Consider the following 24,558-nt stretch of genomic DNA (forward strand, 5'->3'; position numbering starts at 1 on the left):
GATGCCAGCGCTCTCGCCAGACACAAACGGTCCTCCTCACCGGTGCCATGCCGTCACCACACAGATGTGGTGTGGGGCCTGGATCCGTGTCCCCTGACCTCCCTGCATCTGGACTCTTTCCGCAGGGCACAGACCAAAGCCCAAAGCCTTTAATTATTGGCCCAGAGGAAGACTGTGACCCGGGTTATTTCAACAACGAGGTAACGGTTCCCTGACTCCCTGCTTTCGTCATTGTCGCACTGGCTGCTGTTGACTAGAAGCCGTTAGACCCACACCGGCTGTGAGGGGCACAGGGTGGGCGCCGAAGCTTGCAGACCCAGGCGGCGGGGGACGTGGGGCGAGGCCGCAGGCCATGCTGCTGTATCCTGCCTCTGCGCACCGCAGCCACACCCGTGCATCTGCCTTCCAGAGCGACATCATATTCCAGGACCTCGAGAAGCTGAAGGCCCGGCCAGCCCACCTGGGGGTTTTCCTGCGGTACATCTTCTCTCAGGCGGACCCCAGCCCGCTGGTAAGTCCGATCCGCGGGCGCCAGCAGGCAGCTCGAGGACAGAGGCAGATAGGGAAGAAGGTGCGGGGCGGGCGGGAGGGACTGTGCCCCGCCAAGCACGTCCGGAGCGTAGGGAGGTGCGGGGAGAGGGAGGCCAGGAGAGCCGCCATCGTTCTCGGTCCGCTTGGAGGAGACGGGTCATCCTGGAGTCGTGAACCCTGAGGACGTGAGAGCCTGGCCTTGCAGACACGAGACCTTACCACAGGGAGGCTTAGTGGAGGGGCAAGGTGACAAAGATGACAGCGGGCTGTATGGGGAAGGGGCCAGCGGCCTCAGCAGCTTCTCTCCTGCTGCTCAGCCGCTCGGAAGGGGATGGGCGCAAGGGGACGGTGTCGTGTCCCTCAGGAGGCACAGAGCACTGTTTGCCTTCAGGGCCAGGAGCACCGGTGTGTGGGGCCCACGTGCTGTGTCCCAGAGACTCCGGAGTGAAGTCCGGGCACATCACAGACAGAAGTAGAACACAAGATACAGACCAGCACGAGGCAAAATGCCGAGTATGGAGGACGCACAGATAGGGTGCCTGTGTTGCAAGCGGGTAGGCAGAACTCAGAGGGTTCTGAGACTCCAAGCCAGGGTTTCTCTGCCCCAGCGTGGTGACATTGAGCTGTAGGAGTTTTTGCTGGGGGGCCGTCCTGTGCATCTTCCCATCTCAGCCGCGTCACTAGGCTCTGCCCACTAGGTGCCCCAGCACCTCTCCAGGGAAGGGTCACAGATGTCTCCAGGCACCGCCCGCTCATTGTCCCTTGGAGGCAAAATCTGTCCTCCACGGAGGGGGGCCACTGAGAACCACCGCTCCAGCCCCCTTCTCTCTCCTCCTAGCTTTTTTACTTGTGTGCCGAAGTTTATCAGCAGACAAACCCCAAGGATTCCCGAAGCTTGGGAAAAGACATCTGGAATATTTTCCTAGAGAAAAACGCGGTAAGGCAGTCGTGGATTGAATTACAATTTTACTGTACTCCTGGGGGCCACTCGGAGCCCCCCGGAGGAAAAATGAAGCCATACATTCAGGCCGGATGGAAACCGTTCTTCAGGAGAAGTTGGGGCTGACGGACGGCTTCTGGGTCCCGTTCCCGGCCCTGCTCTCAACCCTGAGCTCCTCTCCTGGCCCCTTTGTTCTGCGTGTGGCCAGGTAGAATGCACGTGGCCTCTCCAAACATTTGGAGAGAGAAGGAGCTGGTGCCAAACCCTGATTCCTGTCCCCTAGATCGGTGCTGGCTCCGTGTCTGGGCTCACTGATCCTCGTGGGGCTCTCATGCCCAGCCCAGAGCAGGGTTCCCGGGGAGGAGGCTGAGAGCACGCACCCGTGTGGACAGGGCCGGGCTGCGGCGGCACCTGCCTGCACAGGCAACGCCTTACGGACTCTCCGGTGTGAGCGGCTACGCTGATGCCCAAACGACTTCAGTCTCTCAGTTCCAAAACATAAGCTCGCAGGATTCCTGAGACTGGGAGTAAAGTGTCCTTCTCAAGACTTCCACGCCTGTTCCCTCTAGCGGGTCTGGAGGGGGGCGCCCGCTGCCGGCCGCACCCTGTGGGGGTTGCAGAACCAGCCTGTCCCCGCGGTCAGTCCCTCTGCTCTCCGCTCACTGGGACACTCGGTAACCTGAGGGAGCAGAGACGGCCCAGTAAAGCTTGCTCCCTTGCTGCTGAGTCAGCACCCGTGCATCCCATGCACCCCATGTCCTTGAAGCAAAGTGGGAAGCCTGCATGTGCCCCAGCAGGTGGCTCGGCTCGCCTTGTAGCTTCATGCTCCGAGTGCAGGCTTACGAGGGGGCGGAGGAGAGGACGGTGGGCCGGGTGTCCGGGAAGGAGAGAAGGGGTGTTCCAGTCCTCCTTGCCACCGTGCAACGTCTCCCACGTACCCTGGGCTGTGGGCCTCACTGCCCCCGCCCCCACTCTTCTCTTTTCTAGCCGCTGAGAGTGAAGGTCCCAGAGGTGTTGCAGACTGAAATTGGTAAGTCAGTTTACTAGCCAGCTGCTCTTGTCCTGGGCCATGGGAGGCTGCAGAGCACAGAGGGCACATGGGAAGCCCTCCTCTAGGAGGGAAAGTGGGGGCGGTTCCCCCCGAGCGCCTCACGATGGCTGACGGGCTGCGCAACGGGACAGGCCCTGCCTGGGGAGCCCATCCCGGGAGTACGTGCCCCCATCAGACCTGAGCTCGTTTCTGCCAGCCTCCCCCAGGACCTTCCTGGGCCCAGCGGGGCCATCTGTACGAAAGGGCAGTTGGACTTGAGGGATTCCTAAGCCTGGTCGATCACCAGAATCCCTGGGGGAATTCTTGAAACTCCAGAAACCGGGGCCTCACTCCATCCCACCTCGGGTCAGGATCTCTGGAGTATTTTTGTTTCTGTGAATTCCTCTCTGATGCTGCCGGCGTTCGGCCCGGTGAGCACCCTGCCGGCCAGTGATTGCTCTGTCCCCGTTTCGTTCTCCAGTCGTGATAGGAGGGCTGAGGGAAGTCGGCATAAGAGGGTGTCAGCCTGAGAAGCGGGTCCCAGGCAGCTTTCTAGAGAACAGGCGTCCCACGCTGCCTTCGGAAAGCATGCCTTGTGGCCTGACTGAGGCCAGAGGGTAGAGTCCCTCGACCACATGAAGCTGCTGGGGGAGCGGGACCGACACCGTCCAGGTTCCGCTGGGGAGTCGGGGCTTCATGTGAAGTGCTTGCCTTTCTCGGCCTCGCGCCCTGGCCCAGGGGCCACGAGGAATGAGGGGTTTGCACTGTGGCATCAGAGGGCAGCCCCTGGGCCCATCTGATCGTAGACGGGGTTTCATTTGTCCACGTCACAGAGCCTAAAACATCCAGAACATGTTTTTGTGCTTGCCTTGGGACCTGGACAACAGGAGTCCAGTCCTGGATTCGGGAGTGACCTGGTGGGTCCAGGACTCAGGGGGCTCAGCAGGCATGGCCCCCTCTCCCGACACCCCATTTCTCCTTCCCTGGGTTCCCACCAGACTCACGTCTGCGCAGCAGCGAGGACGTCCGCGCTGCCCTCCGGGAAGCCCAGGAGGCGGCCATGCCCGAGATCCAGGAGCAGATCCAGGACTACAGGTTGTGGGTCCCCCCCGCTCCCTCTGCGTCCTCACCCGTCTGTCCCCTGTGACGAGCGTCTCTCGTGAGTGCATTTGCCTCGCTGTTTCCGGGCGTCTGTGAGCACGTGTGTGTGCCTGCTTTGTCTGTCTTAGAACGAAGCGCACCCTGGGGCTGGGCAGTCTGTATGGTGAGAATGACCTGCTGGACCTGGACGGTGACCCTCTCCGAGAACGCCAAGTGGCCGAGAAGCAGCTGGCTGCCCTGGGAGACATCCTGTGAGTGCACCACCACCCCACCCCCACCCCTCCGCAACGCCACCCGGAAGTGCCGAACAGACGCGAGTGTCCTGTGCGTCTGCTCGCCGGCCTCTCCCCCCGCGACGTCTGCCGGATCCTCCCCCCCGGAAGGTGCGGAGGGCCCGGCTCGCCTGCTGCCTTGCTCAGGCGAGACTGTCGGCATTTCACGGGGCCGCGGGACTCCGCGGCTCCCCACGGAGCTTTCTGCTCCCCTTCCGAGCCCTCTTCCTGACCGTGCTGCCTCCTGTCTGTAGGGTCACAGGGACCCTGGCACGAGGGCCACACGTGGGCCCTCAGGAGGCAGACCAGCTGGCGGGCGGGAGGGTGAACGATTCTCAACTAATCATCTCCGTTGGGCGTCAGAAGACCGGCCTGACTAACCTGGTCAGGAACTTCAGCTCAGCTGCGGTGGCCGTGCCTCTCCTGTCCCGTCTTCCCAGCGCCACCCGCGTGACTTTGTGGGGACACATCAGACTTAGGGGCTTCTCCACTCAGTGCTCTGGGACCCTGGTCTCAGCTATAAAATGACAAAAGGTGGACGAGACTGTGTCCGGAGTCTCTGTTCACACTGCCATTCAATGCAGCAACACGTGCGGAGTTCGTTCTGGGCTCTCGGGACGTGTTAGTGAACAAAACAACAGTTTCCGTGGTGCTCACGTCATAGGGGGAAGAGAGAGCAATGTGCAAGAAATGAGGAAGGCCTGTAACGCGTTGGAGACAACGAGGGGGACAGAGCAGGCTGGTGGAAGGGGTCGGGCGCACCAGAGCCAGCGGGTGACGGTTTTCAATAGGGCGGCCAGGGCGAGACTCCCCCCAGACAGTAACATTTAAGCAACTGAAGAAAGTGGGGCCGTCATCCTTGAAGACCGCTGGGGGGAAGAGGCAGGGCAAAGTAGGCGCGCGCTTGACGTGTGGGGAGCAGTGGAGACCAGGGCAGATAGAGAAGGTGGGTGCTGAAGTCAGAGAGGTGACGGGAGGGCAGCCACAGAGCCTGAGGACAGTTGTGCGGCCTCTGGTTTTCCCTGTCCGTGGCGGGGAGGGGCCGCATGGGAACCCACGCGGTGGGGCTTGGACCGGGCAGGGCTGGGGCACGCGGTGAGACACGGTCGGTGTCCCACGTGTATCCTGACAGTAGAGCAAACGGGCATCTCCTAAAAACTGAGTGCGGGTCGGGGAAGACCCCACGGTTTGTGCCTGCACGGCAGAAAGGACGAGGTGCCGTCAGCCGGGATCAGGGCGGCTGTGTGGGAGGCAGTCCGAGGTGGGCACGTTGAGTCTGAGGTCCGTATTAGACGTCACCGTGGAGGTGCGGCCGCAGGCTAAGTCTGGCAGAGGAGAGACAGGACTGCAGACATCACACGGGCATATTCCTGGGAATAACCCCCTGAGCTTCAGCCAAGCCCTGGATCTCTGTGGGCCTCAGTTTCCCTGGCCTGCTACACCGGGCACCCCGTCCGGGGTGGTCTCTACGGGAAGCTTCAGCCTCACTGATGGAGATCTAACGCCTCCTCACCGGGCACTTTGAGATCTCGATCAGCTTGTGAATAGCTTAGAATAGTGCCTGGCCCATCGTGCCCCCTCAGCTGGTCGTTGCTGCCTCCACCGCCGTGTGGGAAGGTCTCTCTGGGTCGGCTCTCGAGGGGCCACCCGCCCTCCTCCAGCTCTACGTCAGCCCAGCCCTTCAGTCGAGTTTGGCTGGGCGAGGACGGGCCCCTTCCTCCGTGATCACGTCACAGTGCTGGCCACGTCCCCCTTCAGCGGGAAGGACCTCTCAGTCCCTGTGCCGAGGCCCCCAAGGGGGTGAGCGCTCTCGCCTCCCGAGCGCCACGTAGGCTCAGAGCTGAGACCGGAGTCGAGGTCTGGCCTCCCCGCCCCCCCCCCCGCCCCCATCCCCCGTGTCTGCGCGGCCAACATGCCGATGCCGTATGTGCGCGTCACGGCTCCTTCCTTTTGTTCCAGGTCCAAGTACGAGGAGGACAGGAGGTGAGTGAGTGTGCGATGCGTTTGCCATCCTTCTGGACACGGGGCGCCCTGAGCATCGAGGTCACAGTGTGTCCAGGCACGGCCCCAGGTGTCGCGTAACCGTAACAGCGGCTTGTGAGGTCCAGGCCCCTGTCGCTTGGGGCCACCGCCTGGGGCAAGGGTCTGCCCTCACCCCACCGTGCACATAGCCGGCCTCCCCACCTCCGCCTTAGCTCTGCGTCTCCCTCCGGCTTTTACCTCTAAGCCTCCGTGAAGTGCTGGTGACAGGACCGGCCTGCGTCAGCAGCCCTTGTAGGGGAGCCGGGGCGCGACGCCTCTCCTCTCTGGCACAGGTGATGGGGTTTCCGCAGCCGGTATGCGTGTCCGCTCCTCAAGCAGCCAGCGTCGAAGAGTGTGCGCACACTTGAGCCGGAGGAAGGCAGGCCAGGGCGGTTGTGGAGGAGGGGCCAGAGCCGGAGCCCTTGCTGCACTGAGTGCCCAGAGTGCCCGACCTGCCTCCTGAATCCAGGGCCAGATTCGCTTCCAGACACGGCTCTGGACGCTGCCATGTGTGGCCCGTGGCGGCTCCGTTCCATCTCTCTCTTGGTGCCGGGGCCGGGAGGGTGGTGAAGGCAGAGGCAGGCCGGCATTTCTCCCCTTTTCCCTGCCACCCCACCGCACGTGGATGCCCGAGGACTGTGGCCGTGGGCCTCAGTCGGTTCCAGGCCTGCCGGCTTGTTGGCTTACGTTGTAGGGACCGGCCACGTCCTTCTGCTGGCCGCTCTCCCCTCTTCAGGAAGAGTTCCGCTTAGGGAGAGAATTCGGTCTTTCCCAGGACTCCTGCTAGCCAAGAGTCCTTCTGTGCCCCCCCTTGAGAATTCCAGGGCTCCTTCCAAACACCCTGACCCAGAACTCTCCCTTTGTCACCCCCCCGGGTGGTAGTTTGGAGATTGTCCAGAGCGGGGTTCCAGCCCTTCCGCCTGCTGGCCGGCACAGCTCGAGCTTTCCGACTGACCACTCTGCTTCCCGTCACACAGCGCCCCCATGGACTTCGCCCTCAATACCTACATGAGTCACGCCGGGCTCCGTCTTCGAGAGGCACGGCCTTCTGGCGCAGCCGAAAAGGCTCAGGCAGCTCCTGACAAGGACAAGTGGCTGCCCTTCTTCCCAAAGACCAAGAAGGTGACAGAACTACCCGGACAGGTGTCCTCTGGTGCGGGTCTCTGCATGAGGCCAACCCGGGAAAGCCACTCACAACTGCGCCTGACCCTCGCTGCCCTTGCGTGGGGAGTCCGTGAGAACCCACGGACGAGCCCAAACCCGGCCCAAGCGCACGTGTGCTGGTTCGGGAGCAAGCCGGAGTCTGCTTTGCAGTTAGCCGTTCAGGGCGGGTCTGGGGGGGGCAGTGGCAGGGATGAGTGGCTAAGTCTGGGGATTGGGACCTTCTCCAAAGCTGGTGTCTCCTGTCCCAGCAGAGCAGCAATTCCAAGAAAGACAAGGAAGCCTTGGAGGACAAGAGGCGAAACCCTATCCTCAAGTACATCGGGAAGCCCAAAGGCTCTTCGCAGAGCAGTGAGTACATGGGGGGCGGTGGCCTCGGGCAGGGGCGGCAGCCCCATCCCCGACCGGGCCGCTGGCAGAGGGTGTTCCCTGTCCCAGCAGCCGCCCGCCCGCCCTCTGAGACCGCAGCTCCCACTCAGTGCTGCTCGTCGTCCCCTTGCCACACCGCGTGCAGGCTCCTCGAGGTGCAGATGACGCTTCCGAGCCAAGGAGGCCATGCCGGTCCCCGGGCCTTAGTCTAGGAGATCAGAGCAGTTGTAGCTACCGAGCAGCCACGCGGAGGACTATTCCCGCCTGGCAAGGCCGCCCTGTTGACAGTAAATGCCCCCTTCACCTTCATCAGTGGGCTCCGTCTGTGCCCCTGAGGTGTGTTGGGAGCAACTGTGGGCCCTCGATGGGAAGTCTGACTTACTGCTAAGCAGAACTAGATGTGGAGTGGGAGGTGGGGGCCCAGCGACACCCCCGATGCTGCCACTCACCTGAAACTCGGCTAAGCCTGTCGCCGGTCTGGAACTTTCTGCTGGCCTCCCAGTTGGTGTCTTCAGACCCCAGTGTTAGTCTTGGGAGTCTGGGAAGGGCTGTGGGGTGGGTGGGCCAGTGGCCTTTTCTGATATTGCTGCCTGGGGGCTGCGGAAGGGGGGACTCTTCTAGATCAGACCTGATTTTTGCCATTCGTTTTTCATTTTCCAGCTTGATGTAAGTTTTGTTTTGACTCTGGAGACGTTAATTTGACTTTTCATGGTTTACTTTTGTTTTTGTTTGTTTTCTTTTAGCATTTCATATTCCCTTGTCCCCTGTGGAAGGTAAAAGGACCATTTTCTGTGGGTTTTTCTTTGCATTAGCTTTGAGTTTCCATCTCTCAAGTCTGTCTGTCCTTTTTCCCCGTCCCCCATCCCGTCACTCCGTCGCTGTCTTCCGTGTGCCTCCCTCCTGCTCCAGCTGCCTCCGCGGGGGGCTGCTCCTGGCGGTGTCACGGCCTCCCCGCCCTGGGCCCCGCCCTGTCCCTGTCTCACATCTCAGGGAACGGGCTCCGAAGGTCCAGGGCTCCGTGTACACGAGGGAGGCCTTCACACATTAAAACGTCCTGCACGAGCTTCTCAGGTTTTTGTCTCGACTGAAATAACAAAAATCCTCATTTTTGAGAGTTATGCGGGGTTTCTTTCGTAAACAGTGGGTCTCTAACAGTTCTTCTTGGGGGCCTTTCACCGTCCGTCACCTGCTCTGCTTCAGCCCTTGAGCATGGCGCGTCCACCGCTCCTGACTTAACATGGACGGCGTGGCATCACCGCGGCGGTGGAAGAGAGTGACCCCTGCTGTGTGTTAGAGGGCCTGGTGCCGTCGGGGGTCTGTGCGCTGAAAATGAACACGTCATATACATTAACCCAGAGAGGCTGAGAACCTGCAGTTGGGCAAACTCATTTGTCATCAGTGAGGCTCCCACGAGTACAGTCACGTGATTAATGTGGTCAAGGCTCTACTGTGAATCTGTGCAGAGAGAGAGCAGTGCAATGAAATCAGGAAATTGTTCAGTGGCTAGAATTCATTTCATGTGAAGTGACAATTAAAAATAACGATTCAAAATTATTTCAAAGTTACTAAATTCCTAGACTCATGCTACTTTATCGATTTTTTTTTTTTTAATGTTTATTTATTTTCGAGAGAGAGGCAGAGACAGAGCGTGAGCAGGGGTGGGGCAGAGAGAGAGGGAGACAGAATCTGAAGCAGGCTCCAGGCTTCGACGCAGGGGGCTCGAACCCACGAACCATGAAATTATGACCTGAGCTGAAGTCGGACGCCCAACCGACTGAGCCACCCAGGCACCCCTCCTTATGCTACTTAAAAAAAAAAAAAAAAAAAAAAAGGTTTTAAGTTTTGAGAAAAGGCAGATAGAACAATGGAAAAATAAAAGAATGGCCTTGGGACCCAGGCCCTTAGATCTTAACACACACTTCCTCCCGTCCACGCTGCCCCAGGGGAGGCAGGAGGAAGCAGCAGCTTCGAGGGGCCAGGAGCCCAAGGACAGGGTAAGGGGCCTGGGTGTTCACCAGGGCTGAGTTCGGTCTTTCCATTGTTATCTAATGATTTGGTGTGGCCTTGGTTCTCAAGGTCCCAGGACATCAGCAAAGCCTGTGTCCGTGTCTAAAGACCAAGCAGCCCCCAGAGGTGGAGGAAGGGTCAGCACTGAGTGACCGTTAGAGTCATCAGCTGTTGCCCCCGTTTAACAGTGACCATAACTGACTGTTAATAATATGGAATGTACTTACTCTTCCGTTTCATTGTCGTCCAGAGAATGGAGGAAGGAGAACAGGGGACACCAGTAAGAACTGTGCTCGTTTAAAAAATTGCGTTTCTTTCTGCCTTTCTCCCCCCATTACACTGACTTTCCTCAGTTGTGCCGCCTCTCAGAGCAATCCCCGTTTGTCGTCACGGGGTGAACTATACCCCGAGCACAGGCGACACACAGGGGAGGGAGCAGTGGGCTCAGCCCGGCGGCCGCCTGTTACAGGGTGTTCCCGGGCCCCCGGGCCATCACCCAGCAGGGCCGCTCAGGCTGTGACTGCAGAGCTGACCCTGCGGCAGGCAGCTCAGGCCCCAGTCCCCAGAGTGGGCGTGATGCTAACAGCCCCTGCTCCTGACACAGCCTCCTGTTACGCATCTCTGGAAAACTGTTACCCCGGCCACCTGCCTAAATGATACGAAGTTTGAAGAGACCAGCTGGATGTTCTGTTTCCTCTGGCCTGGAAACTTTCTCATGAAACCTGAGTTTAGAGACTTAGGGAGATTTGTGGGTTTGCACGGGTGGGACTCTGGCTCGTGTGGGTAGGATCAGGGCCTCGCCTGCCTCCCTGCCCACCCCCAGCCTTCCCGTTGGTCTCTGGCAGATCGGCCTCTGAAGCCCAGCTCTGGGCTGATGTCACTGCATCTCTGAGGAGGAACCTTCTGCGGGTATCCCATGAGCCTCGTGACTTTCATACCTGCTCTCTCTGTTTCTTTGAACAAGAACAGCCTTCTTTTGTCTTAGCTTTGAAGAGGGGCTGGAATTTGAACGCCAGAGAGTGACCCCTTTCCTCTGTTCTACCTAAGACCACCCCCGCTCACTGATAATAAAGGGTCTGATTCACAGTGATGGCAGCAACTAGAGGCAGGGGCCGGGACGGGAAGGACAGGAAAGAAAGTCAAATAAAGAACAAATAATGAGCTCTAAAAGTAATATAAACTTGGGAAATGATCGATATAACCTGGCAACCTGGCCAGATTACAGATAGATGCATTTTGGGTGCTCCTGGCTCGTATTCTATTCTGTATTCGGTTCTTGGAAAAAATCTCATCGTTAACTAAGCCTGAGAGTCATTGTAATAACATGAGAGCCGAAAGGAATATCCACAGGAAATATACCTCCAAATGGTCTCATTTTGCATGTGAGAGAGCAAGGGACTGCCCCTGTCACTCTCCGGGTTATTGGGAGAGGACCAGGACGTAGTCCAGAGGACCAGCCCCCGCGTCTCCCAGTCCCCGGCCCGGTGCTGCTGTCATCCGTGCTTGCTCACTGCTCTGTCTTCTGGGCTAACGGGAGCGAGGGTCCCGAACAGAAAGCAGAGTACCCTTCATTGTCTTTCTGCTTCCAGTCAAACCAGGCAACGTGAGGAACATCATTCAGCACTTTGAGAACAACCAGCCGTATGACGCCCCAGAGCCCGGGATGCAGCGGCTCTCCACAGGAAGCTTTCCCGAGGACCTGCTGGAAAGCGACAGGTAGCAAGGGCCACATGGGAATTGCCGGCTTCCCACGGAGGGGAGCCTGGGCGGGGTGTGCTGCAGGGTTATTTCCAGGTGCTTCCCCCCGCTCCGTTAGACCGCAAGATCCCCGCCGCAGAACTCGCAGCTGCTCTGAAGACACACCAGTGTCGGCCATCAGGCCAGCGGAAGACAGAGCAGGACCCCCGACCTCCCAGCCCAGGGACTGCGTGTCTTGAACGTTTCCTTTGGACTCACCGCCTGACTACTCAGCAGCTAGAGGATATTACACAGCAGCTAATCCCGACACCCTACCTGACAAGGCTGGAGAAGACTGGGGCAGGGGTGGCAAGGGACAGTCCCGGGGATGCAGGGGTCAGGCAAGGTTGGCCACCGACGCCCGTGAGGAAGAGCACTGGAGTTTGGCTCTGCTGGTTCCAAAGCACTTTCGAGAAGAAAAGAGGGTTTGCAGCTCTGGCAACTCGTATATTCTCCGTCTTTGGCCACGTTCCAGTGAGAACCCTTCTGTGGCATCGAGGCGCGCTCCCGGACTTGTTCCGGACCGTGGCACGACAGCAGCCACGTCATGTCTGAAATTCTCCAGCCAACACTTAGTGAGAACCACCTGTGGTCAGAAAGCTCCGTGCACCTTCCCTGAGTCACCCTTGAGTCATATAGATGGGGTCTTGCGTGCACAGAAATCATACACGTGTGCACCTACTGAGCAGGCGCAAGCCAGGTCACTGGGTCACCGGGTAGTGGCCAAGGGAGTCAAACCATTTTACCTGGGAAACTGACCAAACTACAAGTCTGCCGTTCCTGCTCCCACACAAGGTTACTCCTGCTTGTAGCAAACCTTCGTAAGCTCAGCGCGTGTGGAGATTCTGCCGTCGTGAGAACAAACAAAGCTGTAAGGGACGGCGAAGGTTAGATCTGTCCTGAGCCAAGAGGCCGAGCTCCGTGTAATCTCATTGAGTGAATTAAATGTATAAATTACGGGATGTGTAGGCCCGATGTTACAGATGCATCAGGCGTGTAGAGACAAGATACCAACGTTGTGAGAAAAAAGTTGAGACCGTTTGTAAATAGTGCTCTTGAAGGTGCCAGCTATACATGCCCTGAGACCCTAGGATCCCGAATCCCCTGTCCACGGGAGCCGTTGGCTTTGCCGGCTATGAGCTCACCAGCAATCTTAGCAGAAACGGTGGGTCAGAGGTCGGCAGGTATAAGAGCCCCCGGGTCTAGAAGGCAGTGTTCTAGGGATCGGGGACCAGAGGTAGGTCGCCCCACTTGTTGGGAGGAAGGTTGCTCGCTTGTGGGGGCTTGTCCTGGTGCTCAGGTGGCCTGTTGTGGGTTACTGGTGCAAGTGCTGGGTGAGTGGTCTTGGCTGGAGGCGTTCTAGCAGCCCCCAGGGGGTGGTCCGAGGCGGTCGGCTGGCAGCGTGGCTTCAGGGATAGCTCCGTTTGAGTCCTTGGCAGTTGAGAGACACGAGATAAATGGAGCCCAGGGTGCTGGCCTCCTTTGCTACAGCAGCCTGCTGTGCCCTCAGGAGCTGCCCAGACTCTGTAGGCCGTCCCTGGCCCTGGAGGCAGGGGGCCAGGATGCAGGTCAGTAAGAACCAAGCCAGCAGGGCCGTGGAGGGAGGAGGCTCCATCCTGGGGCAGCAGGGGTCAGAGACACCAGCTGTCTCCCGGCTCGTGCTCTGCAGGATGCGGAAAAGAACACCCGGCCGTCAGCGTCTCTTCGCCCCGAGGGGTCTCTGGGACTGGAGATGCTGAGTCTTGTCTTGTCTGTGGGTCTTTTGGCCAAACCTGGCAGGTGAGGGGGCGGGTTCCTGCCGGTCAGTAGATGGGCCCTCCCCAGCCAGCCTGCCCCCAGGAGGGGACGTGGAAGCTCCGGAAGGATGCTACAAGATGAGAACAGAAGAATCCGCACCACAGCTGGAGGGGCAGGAGCCCATCCGTGGATGGAATCTCTGATAGGCCTGCGAGGAGGCCAGGACAAGTGTGAAGGAAGTGCCTGTACTTCTCGGTAGAAGAAAGTCCTATGAAAGGAAGAGATCTGCCTCAAGCAGGGTCCGCGGTGGGAGCTGACCTGCTCTGGAGTCAAGGGAAAGATGGCCTGGCCACCAGACGGTCCAGGACAGGAGCGGGGACCTCATGGTCCCCGATGAGGGCCTGCGGCATCCACAGCTTTCCCGGAGGGCTTTTGGGGTCTGTGGCATACCACAAGTCGGATCTCTTGGTCCCCGCTCTCATTTCCTGGTGGGCCACAGGGACGGTGACGGGGACGATGAGAGCCTCTGTCCATCGAGCCGGACTGGGGAGGGGCAGGGGAGGAGGCACCTGGAGTCTTGGTGGCAGAGGAGGGCTTGTCCGGGACGTGGGACCCCAAGGTTGCCGGTCCTCCTTCCCCAGTTCACGCTCAGAGGTTCGCCTGGGCCGCTCGGAGAGCCTGAAGGGCCGGGAGGAGATGAAGCGGTCTCGGAAGGCGGACAACGTGCCCCGCTCTCGCAGCGACGTGGACATGGACGCGGCCGCGGAGGCCGCCCGCCTCCACCAGTCAGCTTCGTCCTCTGCCTCCAGCCTCTCCACCAGGTGGGCAGGGCTCGGGCAGCTCAGCTGGGGCGTCTCGGGGCGGGGGCAGCGGGGGCTGAGGGCTGACTTCTCTCCACAGGTCTCTGGAGAACCCAACCCCTCCCTTCACCCCCAAGATGGGCCGCAGGTGAGTGGGGTGTCCCGGCCCCGAGCGGCCGGCCGGGTGGGCCCGTCCACGGCCGCCGTTTCCCGTGGGCGCGGGGCAGGAGAGACGGGGGCGGGCCCCGAGCTGAGTCCTTCCTCCTCTTCCCCAGGAGCATCGAGTCCCCCAGTCTGGGGTTCGGTGCAGACGCCCTCCTCCCCCACCTCCTAGAGGACGACCCGGGCCAGCTGTCTGACCTGGAGCTGGAGCCGGATGCCCAGAACTGGCAGCACATGGTGGGCAAGGACGTGGTGGCTGGGCTAAGCCAGAGAGAGATCGACCGGCAGGAGGTCATCAACGGTGAGCATGCGCCCCTCTGACTCGGGCGAGTAGGGGGCAGAGGGTGGTAGTAGGCCAGGTGGCTCCCCGGGGACGGGACCAGGTCCGTGTCGCCATTCCTGCATGGCCCTTGGGGTGGGAGGTCGCCCTGCGATCTGACACCAGCACTCGGCTTCCTCAGAAGTGGATTGGGGTGGCCGTCATGACTTTGCACACTCGCTTGACCCCCTGTGCTTTGGGTCCCTCCCATCCCGCGACCACCCCGCTCAGAGCTGTTCGTGACAGAAGCCTCCCATCTGCGCACACTCCGGGTCCTGGACCTGATCTTCTACCAGCGAATGAAGAAGGAGAACCTGATGCCCCGGGAGGAGCTGGCCCGGCTCTTCCCCAACCTGCCTGAGCTCATAGAGATCCACAGTGAGGGGCCGTCCTCCCCGCCCGCTGTCTTTCCCCCACACCCCTTCTCCGGCCAGCCTTCAGGTGTCTGTCCCCATCTGACCGTGTGCCAGGGCCTACCTGAGCAGACAGCCCCCACCAGCTCTCTCTGGCGGACAGCTTGATAACGCGCCCTGAAGCCAGCCTTCCGGGCCCCCCCAGGAGCAGAACGGCTGCCGGACCCTTCCCCTCGGCACTGCCGCCCAAAGCCCTTCTCCCCGGGTCCCGGAGGGTCCGGCGGTGCAGCTCTGCCCCGGGCCTCTCTGATTCTTCTCTCCTTGCCCCAGATTCCTGGTGTGAGGCCATGAGGAAGCTCCGGGAGGAGGGCCCCATTATCAAAGACATTGGTGACCTCATGCTGGCTCGGGTATGCCTGGAGGGGACGGGTCCCCCTTTCCCGTGGCCACGGGAGCGGCGGCGGAGGGTGTGGGAGGGCCGGGGTGCGATGCCCGGGTGGCGTCCCTTGTGCTGCAGTTTGACGGCCCCGCCCGGGAGGAGCTCCAGCAGGTGGCCGCGCGGTTCTGCTCCCACCAGTCCATAGCGCTGGCGCTCATCAAGACCAAGCAGCGCAAGGAGAGCCGGTTCCAGCTCTTCATGCAGGTGTGGCCTCCCCGCCAGTAGAAGTCCGTGCGGGCGTAGCTCCGTAAAGCCGACCGGGGTCGCCAGGGATCTCCCGGGCTGCTTTCCTGGAGCCCCGGGGCCGGCCCGCCGGCCTCTCCTCCCCACCCGGGAGGGCAGCCCGGCTACCCCCACGCCCATCCACACCCCCCTCGTCCCACGCCACCGCCTCAGAAACACTGGCACGTGCCGGCCCTCAGGACGGACGTGGCTTGGCGGCCCGAAGGCCGTGTTCGCCTCCTGGTTGCTGTGTGCACGTAGCTGGGCCTCGGTTTCCCTGTCTGTAAAGTGGGCATAGCACCTGCTCTGTGGCGCTTGTTCGACCACATCCCCTCCGTGGGTTATCTCCCGGCCCCCACCAGTCTTCCCTAAACCTTTCTGAGTGACCCTCTGGGGCCAGGACCCACTTGGCCTTTTCACACCCATCCGGGTCCCGAGCCCATGAGCCAGGCCCTGACCGCGGGTTGTCCTCTTTCTCCGTCTGTGCCCCCTTCTGTCCAGGAGGCCGAGAGCCACCCTCAGTGCCGGCGGCTGCAGCTCAGAGACCTCATCATCTCGGAGATGCAGCGGCTCACCAAGTACCCGCTGCTGCTGGAGAGCGTCCTCAAGCACACGGAGGGTAGGGAGCGCGAGGCGGCGGCCGCACTCAGACCTAGTTCCAGCGCTGACCTGCTCTGTGGCCTTCACGAGTCCCTTGTTCCGCTCAGTCTCGAGGGAGGTCGCGATTATGAGCGTGCTCTGGGGAGAAGAAGCTCAGCAGTGGGAGGGGGTGTGAGGCTCGCCCCCAGCCTGTGGGGGCCTTGGTGCAAACTGAGGAAAGCGTCCGAATGGAAAGAGGTTGGCACGCGGACTCCCCTGTGACTGTGGTCCCACACCGGGGCCACGGCTGCCGTCACCTCCCCCCCCCCCCCCCGCAGCCCCCCGCATCTGTCCATCCCCCTGCCGGACGCCTCTGTGCAGCGCACAGACGTACAGCCGCGTGTGCTGACTGTATAAGTTCAGTGGCCGTGCTGAGAGGAGCTAGCCCCAGGGACACTCTCTGGGGTCCCGAGCATTCCCCCGCTGCCCTCGAATTTGGGGCGCTGGAGTCAGGGTATGGAGTGTGAGGACCCTCTCCCGACCTGGGCGGGCATCCTGGAGGCACCGTTGCCGTCAGCCAGGCCCTGCCCTCCCCCGCATCTGTGGAGCTGGTTGTGGTCCAGCTGGCAATTCCCAAGAGCTGTGTGTGCCTCCGGGACGGTGCCCTGATCCCGAGGACCCTCAGCGCCAGGGCCCCTTAGGTTTGAGGCCCTCGAGTGAGGCAAAGACAGCACACCTGTGCCCGTACCGTCGGCTTGCAGCCACCGGCGGCCAGGTGTGCTGGACTCTGACACGCTCCTCAGGCAGGCACCCCCCAGCACCGCCTCTGCCCCGATCGGTAGGTGGCACGTCTGAGCACGAGAAGCTGTGCCGGGCCCGGGACCAGTGCCGGGAGATTCTCAAGTACGTGAACGAGGCCGTGAAGCAGACGGAGAACCGGCACCGTCTGGAGGGTTACCAGAAACGCCTGGACACCACCTCCCTGGAGAGGGCCAGCAACCCTCTGGCGGCGGAGTTCAAGGTGGGAGGCGGGGACCGCCACACACGCTGGGGGCACCCCTGGGAGCGGAACCGGCCGGGGCCTGGAGGGACGGGGTGCCGCAGCGGGGCCCCCACGAACACCCAGCAGACGGCCCTGCCGGCAGGGACGGGATGCTGGAGTTCTCCTGGCCGAGCGGGGGCTGGGAGCCGGGGTCCAGGTGAAGGTGGCCGGGGAGGAAACAAAAAGAGGTCGGGTTGGGGAGAGGCCGGGGCAGAGCCACTGGCGAACCCCCCAATGGGACGCACAGCCTCACGGTGGCTTCTGTCCTGCCCGTGGCCTCTATTCGAGCGTCAGAGCAGAGGCCGCCTCTTGCTTGCCGCTGACCCCCAGCTCCTCAGCAGTGTGGCGTGCACTGGGTCGGACGAAGGTACGAATGAATGAACGACGTTTCCTTAACAGAGCCTGGATCTGACGGCCAGAAAGATGATCCACGAGGGGCCCCTGACCTGGAGGACCAGCAAGGATAAGACCTTGGGTGGGTGCCCCAGCCCTGCCCCCTGGACCGCACGCCCCGGGGTGCCCCAGCCCTGCCCCCCGGACCGCACGCCCGGGGCCCGGCAGGGCTCCTGCGGCCCCGCCTGGGGAGGGGGCACAGGACCCTGTCCCTGTGCTGGGGGGGGGTGCGGGGGGGGCGGGGGCACTCCTCACGGCGCTTGCCCCCCAGACCTGCACGTGCTGCTGCTGGACGACCTCCTGGTGCTGCTGCAGAAGCAGGATGAGAAGCTGCTGCTCAAGTGCCACAGCAAGACGGCCGCTGGCTCCTCGGACAGCAAGCAGACCTTCAGCCCCGTGCTCAAGCTCAACGCCGTGCTCATCCGCTCCGTGGCCACAGGTGCCGCGCGGGCCTGGCCTCGGGCCTCCCTGCTGGCCCCTGAGCGGGAGGACGTGGCCCGGGGCGGGGTGGGGGGACAGGGCCCGGCGGACAGAGGCGGTTCGGTGAGAAGCCCGGTGTGTGCGGGAAGGGGCCCTGGGCCCGCTCTCTCCACCCGTGGTTTGGGGCGATGCCCCCCCCCCCCCCCCCCCCGCCTCCGGGAGTCGCGGGCGGCGGCGAGCGCGAGGGAGAGCAGAGGGAGCGGGGGCCGCCGCGAGGAGGGCCCGAGGGTCCAGGACTGCCTCTGGCCTTCCTGTGCGCGACCCCGCGTGGTTCCGGTGGCCAGCTGCGTGTTCTGCTCTGGTCCCTGTCCCGTGTCGAGGGCCGGGGCTTCCAGCACCTTGTGGCCCTGGCGGGGGCCGCCCTCATGGCTCTGTCACCTCCACGCGGCCCTTCCCCCTTCCTTCGCACAGACAAACGGGCCTTCTTCATCATCTGCACGTCCGAGCTGGGCCCCCCCCAGATCTATGAGCTGGTGGCTCTGACGTCGTCAGACAAGAACACGTAAGAATCGAGGGGCCAGGGCGGCGTGTGTGAGCGGTGGGCAGCGAGGCCGGGCCGAGGAGTGGAGGATGGGGCGTGGGCGCGGGACAGGGAGACAGGGCAGGCGCAGCGGGCTCGCGGGACCGCCGTCCTTGCCCCCGAGGGGTCTTCCACGTGGTCAGTGGTCCCTTCCTCCTCCCTGTGCTGGGGTTCTTCCTCCTTCCCACCAAGCGCATCCGCCTCCGGGGTCATCACCCACCCCTCGTTCCCTCGCTGCCGCCACACGAGGCAGCTCGACTGAGTCAGCGTCTCAGCGTCAGGCTTGTCACCTGTGGGTCTTGCTGCCTATCTGGGGGCCGTTTAAAGACAAGGAGCAGGCGGGGACCACTCGGCCCGGAGCACGGCACAGGGCCGCCGTGGGTGGCTGCACGCGCCCGTGGGGAGGGCTGCCTGCGGGGGGCGTGCCCGGCCCTGTGTTTACCACCAGCCCTCTCTGCCCCTGCTGAGCCACAGGTGGATGGAGCTCTTGGAGGAGGCCGTGCGGAACGCCACCGGGCGCCCCGGAGCCGCCCCGGCACCCGCCCATCCCCCACCCCCCGGCGCCCAGGAGCCGGCCCACCAGAGCCTCACGCCCAGCAGGTGCTCACCCCCCAGGCCCCCAGTCGTCCCCACACCTCCGCCTCCAGTCCCTGTCTGCTCCCCCCCAACCTGGCCATCAGGGAGACCACGCCTGCGCCGGGGTGGGGGGGTATAGAATCGGGACCAGGAGACGCCGGCCAGCGCCCACCCTGCTCTCCAGGTGGCCGACCCGTGGCAGGTGCTGAAGCCTGCCACCTCCCTTTGTCGGACCATCCTTCACTGCCCGTTGTGACGCGGGAGGCCAGGGCGGCGTCTGAGCTCACCCCTCCTGGCTGGCGTCAGCAGTGCGGCGGGTGACCTCTGGGGGTTTGTCCCCGCAGGGTGGGACTGGATGGCTCGGAAGTGTTCCACGGCGAACCAGGACCTGAGGAGCTGTCTGGAGGTGTGTCCCCGGAACCGTCCTTGTGGGAGCCCACCGGGCCATTGTTGGTGGGACAGGTCAGGGGGTGGTCGGGTGTGGGTGCGGGGTGATGGGAGAGGATGTCGGGGCCAGAAGCGTGAGGTTTGGATAAGAACAGAGAAAGGACTGAGAAGGGGGTCCAGAAGGGGAAGGAGAGCAGACCTGAGCCAGTGCGGACGAGCTCACTTGAACAGAGGCCCCCACCCCAGCTCTCCGGGTGACAGGCGTTCTACAGTGGGGGGGGGGGGGGGGGGCCCGCCTCCTCCAGCTGGGCGTTTCCATGGAGAAGGCCACACCCGTGGGATACCGTGGGTAAATCTCCTGGTGGACCCCTCACCTCCTTCGGGTCTCTGCAGACGTTGCCTCTGCGGCGACGCGCCTTCTGTGGCCTTGCGGCTGCAGGTAAACGGCGCTCCCGCCCGCCCCCTCCCCCTGGCCTACGCGCTGCCGTCGTCTTTCCCACAGTGCTGTCTCCTTCTAATTCGCCTGGAGAGCTCGCTGTACTGTGTTACCTCTCTGTGTCTGTCCCCTAGAGCTTAAGCTCCACACCGGCAGGGAGCTGGGTGTCATCCCCGACATCTGCCAAGGGTTCGGGACGGTGTCTGGTTGTAGTCGTAGTAGGGGTTCACTAAACATTCGTGGAATGAGTCCACGTTCTCAGCCACTTGAACCCAGAGCTGGGTGTGGATGGGGTCCGCCCACAGGTGCCTTCCTTCCCCGTCCTTATGCTGTCCTCCTGCCCAAAGCAGGCCCTGGGCCACAGCAGAGGGTCAAGGGGAAGCACCCGGTCCCGCTAGAGGATCCCGAGCAGGAGGGCAGCATAGAGGAGGAGCTGGGTGCCTTGTCCCACCCTCCCGCAGCCCTGGATGCAGAGAACAGGGGCCGCAGGACCAGGGATCCCCTCCTCCTGTCCCTCCCAGGACCTCTGGTTATGGAAGGGCTCGCTGATGCAGCCCTCCAAGATGGTGAGTGCCTTCCGGGCCCCACAGACCCCTCTACCCTCCACCTGCTGGAACGCTGTCTCCGGCCGTGCTGGAGGAGAAGGGACGCAGAGCCCCTTGTGACCCCCTGTCCGCTCCGGGTTCTGCCCTGTGGGGGAGGGGAGCAGCGGCCCTGGGCGTGGCTGTGCAGGGGAAGCCAGCACCTTCTCGCCCTCCAGTGGAGAGCCTGCGGCGCCTGATCCTGTGGGGCCTGCTGCCCGGTCACCCCGCGGAAGCACAGGCGTCCGGAGAGCCCGAGGCCGACCGGACACCCACGCCTTCCCTCATGAGCGGCGCCTCTCAGCCCCGCGACCCCGGCTCCCCGGGGCCAGAGAGGGATCAGCCAGAGCAGGAGGACACGGCTCTCTGTTCCCTGGAGCATCTGCCCCCACGGGCCAGGAATTCCGGGATCTGGGAGTCTCCCGAGCTGGACAGGAATCCAGAGGAAGAGACTTCAAACACAGAGGCAGCAGGAAGCTACAAAGTTGTGAGAAAAGGTAAATCAATTGGGACGTCCACTGGGGAGACGGGCGCCCGGTTCACTGAGGTCGAGGCAAGCCTCCCAAACGGCGCTTTGTCTGGGAAAGCGCATGCACAGAGGCTCCCGGATCCCGGGAGGAGACGCCGACACACGAAGGCTTCAGGGTCGGGCAGCCGAGGTTCAAAGCCCGTCACCTAACATCCATGTGGCCTTAGGCAAAATCGCGAACCCTCTCTGAACATCAGTGTGTAACTGGTGCCCGGCACAAACCGGCTGCCCACAAAAGCCCCCGCTAGCATTCTTCACGGACGACCCAGGCCTGAGGAAAAGATGAGGCTCTCTTTGGGGGCCTCAGACCCGGGACAGGTGCTTACAGCCACCCCCTGCAGCTGGTGGTTAGTAGCTGTGGTGAGGGCACTGGCAGCATGGGTGGGGGGGGGGGGGGGGGGGAAGGGCACAAGCCACAGGACGAAGCTGGGGGTGTGTGGCGAGCCATCGTGACAGTGGGAGAGCGCCCCAAGTTGCGGCCCCGTGGGCGGTGTCGAGCAAGAAAGCCCAGACCGGCCGGGACAGGGGCTGGGGACGGGTTCGGGCAGAGCTGCAGGCCCGAGGGAGGAGGGAGGGGACGGGACGTGGTCTGAGGAGGGCAGCAGGAACGATGTTCACAGGGCTGCGGGGTCCTGTCCTCCCGGCGCTCCGCTCCGCCTCCCATCTGCCCGAGGCCCGCCCTCTCTCCTGGGTTTCCGGGGGGCTGCCCTTCCTGCTCTGTGCTTCGGTGAAATGGTGGATGGTTTCTCCGCGGCCCCCGGGCGTCTGCGTTCACGGTGTTCCCCCTTTTCTTCTCCTCTCCCGCTGTCTTCCGCCGCCTCCTCTTTCCTTCTCTCCTGGTGTCGGCTCTCCCTGGTGGTGGTGCTGGTCCAGCCGAGGTGGCGGGTGCCACAGCTGTCCCCGCGCTACCCGAGAGTGGCCGGTCGGGGCCTGAGCCAGCCGAAGCAGAAGGCGGAGCCGAGGCTGCGGGTAATAAAACTTCGCGGAGCCGGAGCCAGGCTGGGGCTGGAGCGTGGGGCCTGCGGGGCCAGAGCCGGGCTCTGGGAGCGGACCCCCTGCTGCAGGGCACCCCTGCCGCTGCGTCCTCCCTCCCCCATCAGGCCTCTGGGACTGGGCTCGGTGAGCCGGTGCCGAATATGGTGGGGAGCGCACGCAGCCTGGTGCCCGGAGCCCCGCGTCCTTGGCCTGACATCCTGAGCCACACTGCAGTGTCGCTGTGGAAAGAGGCTCACGTGGCCTCCCAGGCCCCTTGGTGTCTCCCCTCCTCCCCGCTCCAGCGGTGTCTGAGTCCCTCCTGGAGCTGAGGGGTCTCTAGGACTCTGCAGATGGGCGCAGGGGCTGTGTCAGAGTTCATCTAGAGCTCTCGATGGGGAGATGTGACGGGGAGACGTGACGGAGCCTCCCTCCGCTCCTTTTCCCAAGTGCCTGCGGCCGGCCCTGCCTCCTCACCCCCCTTCAGGGACGGGGAGGCCTTCCCTAACCTCCGCTGCTGGGCACCCTCCCTCGGCGTGGGCCAAGCTTGGCCAAAGTGCCACCCAGAAGGCTTTCTGGAGGAGGGGGCCTTTACAGGGCTGGTGGGCAGCGTGAGGCCGCCTACGCCGCGCTCACCCACGGGACGGCAGCCCTGGCCCCTGGCCGCGCCAGTCCACGTGGGGAGCGAGCACCCAGGGCGACGGGGTTGGTCTCTGCGTCCTCTGGACCAGCATCCTGACCTCCCCGTCTCGCCTTGGGGACAGGGAACTGTTTTTACGTCAGCATGCCAGCGGGACCCCCAGACTCAAGCACCGACGCCTCGGCGGCACCCACGAGCCCCGCCCAGCCCGACAGCCTCCCTGACTGGCAGACAGAGCCTCGGCCCTGGTGCCAGGGCGGCCGCAGGCGCCCCAGCCGCTCCCCGCCCGGCCTGGCCCTCAGGGACGCGAGCAGCATCTTCCACACCATCGAGCAGCTCACCGTCAAGCTCCACAGGCTCAAGGTGAGGGCAGGTCCCCAGACCCGTCACCCCCAGGGCCCCGACGTAAGGGACCCGGGTCACACATCGCCCTGCTGTCTTTCAGGACATGGAGCGTGCCCACAGAGAGCTGCTCAGGTCCCTCGGGGGAGACTCGTCTGGTGGCACCACACCCGTGGGCAGTTTCCACGCAGAGGCGGCCAGATGGACAGACAGCTCCCTGTCCCCTCCGGCCAAGGAGCCCCTGGCCTCAGACTCCAGGGACAGGCACCAGCCGGGGCCGTGCTCTGAGGACGGTGAGTGTGGAGCTGCCCTCTGGGTACCCACGCAGGGGAGGGGGAGGAGGGCTCTGTGAAGGGGTCTCATCACCCCCGCCCGAGCACGAGTAATTCACAACCCTCAGCTTCAGAAAGGGATCCTTCCAGGGAACCCTCACAGAAGCTCCCCTAAAAGTGGAAAACTTAGTATCGAATTCCATTTCCTTGGATCAGAGAGAGGATGGGTCTCCCCGCCCTCGAACCAGACGGGGTGGGGGTGGGGCCAGCGCGTAGCCGCCCACGGGCTTGGGAGCAGCAGCGGCACTCCCAGGCTCCGGGAGAAACTCCGCTTTCGTCGCAAAAGGCTCCAGAGGACGCGCTCTCTTGAGCTCGGGTGCCGTGCAGGTGAACCCTAACAGGGAGGGTCACCCCAGAGGCCGGCCGCTCACTGCCCTCGTCACCCCCCCCACAGGCTCCGACGCACCCCTGGAAGAGTGCACGGCCCACGCAGCCTCGTGCCCAGGACTCTAACTGTCCAGACACCACATCCTCCGCGTCCCCACTCCCCCCGGGGACTGGCCCGAGGCAGGGGCACAGGGCAGCGGGACCCCAGACCTCCGCCCCACAGTAGAGGCGGTCTAGCCGAGACGCCCCCACAGGAGACCCGCATGTCCCTTGGTCCGCTCAGGTCCGGGTCAAATTTCAGTGTGTTCCCGCCTCCCCAGCCCCGTCCACGGCCTGGCGCCCTGAGCATGCCGGCTGCACCCAAACGGCCCCCCAGACACGCAGGTGGCAGGAGGAGGCTCTGTGTACGTGCACTTTCTTCCTCCCCTCCCCTCTTCGCGGGACCCCGGGGCTGGGGTGGGGTGCCCGCACCCCTGCCCTCCTTGTCACTTTGGTTGCCTATAAATATGTATGTACCGTACGTGCATCTTGCTTTGTAAATAACCGAGCGGTTTCTGTCGTCGGGGTGCCGGAGGCAGTCACAGAGGGCAGCTTGTGTCCTAACAGCCCAGCCCCGGGAGGGTCAGAGCTGAGCACGCCGGTCCCCCACGGGCAGGAAGGTGTCCCAGCCCCCCTGGCCTGAGAGCCCCGCCTCTGCGGCCCAGGCCAGAGCTGCTCCCTCCTGCGGTTCTCTTCAGGGGGATTCCGGACCCCACCTCTGTCCGCCCGTCCCCACCCTGTCCCTGTAGAAAACCAGTGTATCAGGTACGGCCCTGAAAACTGGGGCCCAGGAGGTGGGGTGGGGGGGTTTGAAGGCCGGAGTCCCTGAACCTAACCCAGGACCCTCCCCAGGGGCCCCACAGCATTGGCCCCTGTTGCCGGGCCATCCCCCCACCCTAATAAAATATACACACTGTGCTAGGTGTATATATACATATATATATAAATATATATATAATATATAAAATATAGAGATGGAAATGACTGTTTTCCTGTTAAAATAATGTACACTCTTTCTTTCTTTCATGGTTAAGATTTTTTTTTTTTTAAGAAAAGTTAAATATTCTTCAACCGTGGTGGTGTGTGTGTGATTTCTGAAACTGCTCTGATGAAAGACAAGGTGGTGCTTCTCAGGATCGGGTGGAGGGAACAAAAGGCAGCCCCCGCCCCTGGCGTCGAGC

General features: G+C 62.8%; 1 protein-coding gene across 10 annotated transcripts in view; it reads left to right on the plus strand.

The window, feature by feature from the left end:
• The window catches only part of ARHGEF11 (Rho guanine nucleotide exchange factor 11), an 88,244-nt gene extending 63,796 nt beyond the window's left edge, over window positions 1–24,448 (plus strand). For 2 of the 10 annotated variants that reach the window (XM_058701678.1, XM_058701682.1), the window contains 30 exons: window positions 126–200; window positions 410–511; window positions 1,370–1,468; window positions 2,459–2,501; window positions 3,500–3,596; window positions 3,731–3,853; window positions 5,834–5,857; window positions 6,874–7,018; window positions 7,309–7,408; window positions 8,170–8,199; window positions 11,023–11,149; window positions 13,549–13,728; window positions 13,808–13,855; window positions 13,983–14,170; window positions 14,420–14,566; window positions 14,872–14,951; window positions 15,059–15,184; window positions 15,704–15,821; window positions 16,624–16,802; window positions 17,223–17,298; window positions 17,488–17,655; window positions 18,108–18,198; window positions 18,691–18,816; window positions 19,137–19,198; window positions 19,963–20,181; window positions 20,376–20,693; window positions 21,599–21,694; window positions 22,462–22,700; window positions 22,783–22,972; window positions 23,406–24,448. In XM_058701678.1, the coding sequence (XP_058557661.1) occupies window positions 126–200; window positions 410–511; window positions 1,370–1,468; window positions 2,459–2,501; window positions 3,500–3,596; window positions 3,731–3,853; window positions 5,834–5,857; window positions 6,874–7,018; window positions 7,309–7,408; window positions 8,170–8,199; window positions 11,023–11,149; window positions 13,549–13,728; window positions 13,808–13,855; window positions 13,983–14,170; window positions 14,420–14,566; window positions 14,872–14,951; window positions 15,059–15,184; window positions 15,704–15,821; window positions 16,624–16,802; window positions 17,223–17,298; window positions 17,488–17,655; window positions 18,108–18,198; window positions 18,691–18,816; window positions 19,137–19,198; window positions 19,963–20,181; window positions 20,376–20,693; window positions 21,599–21,694; window positions 22,462–22,700; window positions 22,783–22,972; window positions 23,406–23,464 (3,675 nt within the window). In that variant the 3' untranslated portion in view covers window positions 23,465–24,448. The remainder of the gene's footprint in view (window positions 1–125; window positions 201–409; window positions 512–1,369; window positions 1,469–2,458; window positions 2,502–3,499; window positions 3,597–3,730; window positions 3,854–5,833; window positions 5,858–6,873; window positions 7,019–7,308; window positions 7,409–8,169; window positions 8,200–11,022; window positions 11,150–13,548; window positions 13,729–13,807; window positions 13,856–13,982; window positions 14,171–14,419; window positions 14,567–14,871; window positions 14,952–15,058; window positions 15,185–15,703; window positions 15,822–16,623; window positions 16,803–17,222; window positions 17,299–17,487; window positions 17,656–18,107; window positions 18,199–18,690; window positions 18,817–19,136; window positions 19,199–19,962; window positions 20,182–20,375; window positions 20,694–21,598; window positions 21,695–22,461; window positions 22,701–22,782; window positions 22,973–23,405) is intronic. The other 8 variants (XM_058701679.1, XM_058701687.1, XM_058701680.1 and 5 more) reach the window with 8 other exon arrangements.
• The last annotated feature ends 110 nt before the right edge of the window (window positions 24,449–24,558 follow it).

Source organism: Neofelis nebulosa, chromosome 15, assembly GCF_028018385.1.
Source record: "Neofelis nebulosa isolate mNeoNeb1 chromosome 15, mNeoNeb1.pri, whole genome shotgun sequence".
Lineage (NCBI taxonomy): Eukaryota > Metazoa > Chordata > Mammalia > Carnivora > Felidae > Neofelis > Neofelis nebulosa.